General features: G+C 27.5%; 1 protein-coding gene across 1 annotated transcript; it reads left to right on the forward strand.

Moving 5' to 3' along the window:
• Nucleotides 1-290: 290 nt before the first annotated feature.
• Nucleotides 291-3,740, forward strand: LOC115033104 (piggyBac transposable element-derived protein 4-like). Its single transcript, XM_029485108.1, has 4 exons — nucleotides 291-552; nucleotides 640-1,745; nucleotides 3,444-3,552; nucleotides 3,709-3,740. Exons 1-4 carry the CDS (start codon nucleotides 291-293, stop codon nucleotides 3,738-3,740), a joined length of 1,509 nt encoding a protein of 502 aa, XP_029340968.1.
• The last annotated feature ends 368 nt before the right edge of the window (nucleotides 3,741-4,108 follow it).

A 4,108-nucleotide genomic window follows, 5' to 3' on the forward strand; every position in this document is an offset into this window, starting at 1 on the left:
GATGTTCAAATGGGAGTTATTTACTCCGGTTTATCCTAACAAATATTATTTTTTCGTGGTTTAATTATACGTTATCTGAGGAATTGATTTATATAGTTGGTTTAAAAATTGGCCGATAGATGGAGTTGTTGTACCTATTTTGTTATTGTTCGATATTTGTCTATATTAGCACATGTTCGAATCGTAATCAATCGTTATCAAACGTTATTAATTATTATTAATTATTTTCACATTAAATGTAAATTAACATAATACAATAAATTCATAATTTTAAAAATTATATGTAAACTATGGATCCTGCCGCTATCAATGAATTATTATACGCCAGTTCAGACGATGAAAGTTTTATTGAGTATGACGATAGTTCCGATGAATATTTTCCTGGTGATACCGAAGAGCGCGAAGTAAGTGATGACTCAAATTGTTCTAGTGATAGCGAAGATTATAATATAAGTGATGATTGGGAAACCAATAGAAATGAAGAACCTCAGTTTATTCCGTTTACTGGAAATCCAGGGTTATTGAGCCATGTGCCGGATGATGAACCATATAGTTTTTTTAATTTATTTTTCGACGATGAACTTTTTGAAAATATAGTTGTATGGGTAAATCTTAAAGCAAATTCTATAATATCTAAAGGCTTAACACCAAAATCAAATCTATCTACCTGGTATAATACTGATGTAGTTGAATTAAAAAAGTTTTTAGGTTTGACTATTGTGATGGGTTATTTAAAATTTCCGACACTTCGCACTTATTGGTCACAGAATGAAATTGATAATCATCCTATTTTTGGTAAAACAATGAGTAGACACCGGTACGAGACTATTTTACGCTGTTTGTGTTTTTACCAACCAAATTTAGTTGACCATTCAGACAGGTTACATAAAATAAGTAATGTTACAAATCATATAATTAACAATATTCGTACCAAGTACTATCCGAACGAAAATTTATCCTTAGACGAATCTATGTTGTTATGGAGGGGCAGACTAAGTTTTCGTCAATATATACCAAGCAAAGCTCATAAATATGGTATAAAGTTTTATGAACTGTGTACAAAAGATGGGTTTATATTGGATATTTTGATATATAAAGGCAAAGGTACAGTTGAAGACAGTAGAGGTGTAACATTTGGAATTGTTGCTAAGCTTATGGAGCCATACTTAGGAAAAGGTCATACAGTATATATGGACAACTTTTACAATAGTGTACCTTTAGCTCAATTTTTATTTGAAAATCAAACTAAGGTTGTTGGTACATTGAGAAAAAACAGAAAAGATAATCCCAAAGATACTTTGAATGCTAAATTGGGCAAAGGTGAAGTAGCTCATGTCCAGAAAGGCAATATACACGTAATTAAGTATAATGATAAAAGAGATGTGTGCATGATTTCTACCAAACAGAAAATGGACTTTGTAGAATTCACAGACAGATTTGGACGGAAAAAAATGAAACCTAATATTATTGTTGATTACAATAATAATATGTCTGGTATTGACAGGGCTGATCAAATGATCAGCTACTATCCTACACCTAGAAAATGTTTACGATGGTATATAAAAGTTTTTTTTCACCTCATGGATATGTGCTTATGGAATGGAAATCTATTGTATAATAAGCACGTTAAAAATATGGCTCACTTAGAATTTAGAAAATGTGTTGCAAGTTGTCTTATTGGTATTTCATACAATCAACGAGTAGTTCATAATAAACCATCACAAAAAACGCATAATCTTATGAAAGTAAATATTAGAAAAAGATGTAGAGTTTGTCATCAGAATAAACTGCGAAAAAATACTGCTTTTGTTTGTGATACATGCAAGGATGATAAAGGGAATACAATCGGTTTATGTCCTGATCCTTGTTTTAAAATTTATCATTTATAATTAGCCGTTACTAAAATTTTTTTTAATTTGTTATAAAAAGTAGTTATGTAATTATTTTTTATTTTGAGATTTTTTTACTATAATAGTTCTTTGAAACTAAAATCTTTAACTCATTGTTATTTTTAAACGAAATTTTGTTTTACTTTATAATATTGTTAAACTTTGGTTGTTCGTTCGTGATAATTTTGTTTTTATTACATTTCATAAATATTTAAAATTTGTTTGGTAAAAATATGTTGTTATTACTTTTGATTTTAATAACAAATGGACTTATGCATACCTAAAATGTGTTAATTTTGTTATTACAAGAAGTAATTTGTTTAATTTTTTTATTACAAGAAGTAATTTGTTTAATTTTTTTATAAATTTTGTTAATACATTGAAGTTGAGTTTTTATTATTAAGTTTAACATTTGTTAATTTGGGTGTTTTTTATAAATATAATTTTGACTTTATTTTATGAATCATTTTTTTTGCGTTAATTTATTGGAGATGATTTTCGTATAATTTTTTTGTCTAAAAACTTATTCACCAAAAAAAATACCTATTATAATATTATGCGATGGTGATTACTGATTTTTCTATAGATAAATAATTATGTCTCATATGTGTGACATCAGGTTTCTGTAAAGGATAATCATTGAAAAAACCTGATGTCACACATATGTGACATGTCCTTAATATCCGAAAATACTTTATAAACAATATTATAAAATATGTTACCATGAGATACTATGAGTTCATAATTAATTAAAAGCCATTTTATGAGATGGTTTATATAAAGACCACTCAAATTTACCCCTTGGTCGTGAACGTGTGTTAAAACATGGTTACGATCAACGATGCATGTTGAGTGTTCATAGAGAAAAAATGATTTCAGATTAAGAAAAATGTATTGAAAATGCACCAACACAATTTGGTAGAGAATGTACACCGAGATTGAAATTTATATTTAATGAAAAAGAATAATGTATAATAATACCTAATTGTAATAATGACGAAACATACAATGTAGGTACTATAAATAAAATGTATGAAAAAACTTTCATTTATTTTTTTTAATTTATTTTGCAAGTTCTGTTTTTGAAAGTGACTTGGTGGGTGGGTGGTATTTTTCCATTCGATATGCTACCTCTGTTTATTTTTGAGTGTACGCCACTGATAGTACCTATTTAAAAAAAGTGTAAATATCTAGTAACTTTGTTTTATTTTTAAAATTATATAGAAGAAGTGGAATGTACAAAATTATGGTTGAAAAATTATGGATTATCATACCCATTTGATGATATTTTAATAAATAAGTGGATACTTACATATGAAATTCGGAAGGTTGATGTTTTTTGGACCATGCTCACGTAATTTATTTTCCGTTTTTGAGTTATGGCCTTTAATCTACCCAAAGGGGTATTTATTGGTAAGAAAATAATAATTATTATAATTAATGATAGAATATATTATATAATTATTCAAAAATATTTTTAAGGTTGCTGAAGATTTTAAAATAGGCTATCCTGCTACTGTACAATTATTTGAAGACTAGAATGTTTTTATTAAGACTTGGTCAGATTTTACAAAATTATTTATTCCCTTGAGAAGAGGATCTATTAAATACAAACACGCTCGTTCACTTCTTATGCAATTAGATGCTTCAGATGTAAATGGAAGTAAGAGTACCTATATTTTGAAATCTGAAATAATCAATCTTTTATTATTACCATATTTGATTCCAACGAAGACACAAATAAATAAACGGGTGCGTCGCGGGACGTACCGCAAAAGTGAGAACTAAATTTTCAGGTTATTGATTTTGTTTTTGGTAGGAACATGGGGATTAAATGAATGGATGTTATGATGGCATGATATGATAAATGTCATTGATAATAAAATTGTATCAATGTTAAGTCATTATTTTATTATAAATGCAAAATATTATTACAATATAACAATCAAATATACATATGTCATCTTAATATTAATTATTTTTTTACTAATACAATGGTAACACATTCAATAGCTCGTGCAGGTTCTACATTAACTTATAATTTATAAATTATCACATAAATATTAACTATTTTCTTCGGGTTCACAGCAACGCTTTCAATATTTGGTACAGTTCAACATCAACATTATTATCATCTACGGTTCAATCGTAATACTTTGTCTATTTTTCTAGTGAAATTGATGAAACAATGGGCTTGTGATAACTATAATATGATATAA

Source organism: Acyrthosiphon pisum, chromosome X, assembly GCF_005508785.2.
Source record: "Acyrthosiphon pisum isolate AL4f chromosome X, pea_aphid_22Mar2018_4r6ur, whole genome shotgun sequence".
NCBI classification, from domain to species: Eukaryota; Metazoa; Arthropoda; class Insecta; order Hemiptera; family Aphididae; genus Acyrthosiphon; species Acyrthosiphon pisum.

Bases quoted from the DNA above. Each gene is read 5' to 3' on its own strand.
- LOC115033104 (XM_029485108.1), top strand. From the start codon at position 291: ATGGATCCTGCCGCTATCAATGAATTATTATACGCCAGTTCAGACGAT. The intron at 553-639 runs GTTTTTTTAATT...TAATATCTAAAG, and splicing joins GCCGGATGATGAACCATATA to GCTTAACACCAAAATCAAAT. The intron at 3,553-3,708 runs GTAAGAGTACCT...TGTTTTTGGTAG, and splicing joins TGCTTCAGATGTAAATGGAA to GAACATGGGGATTAAATGAA.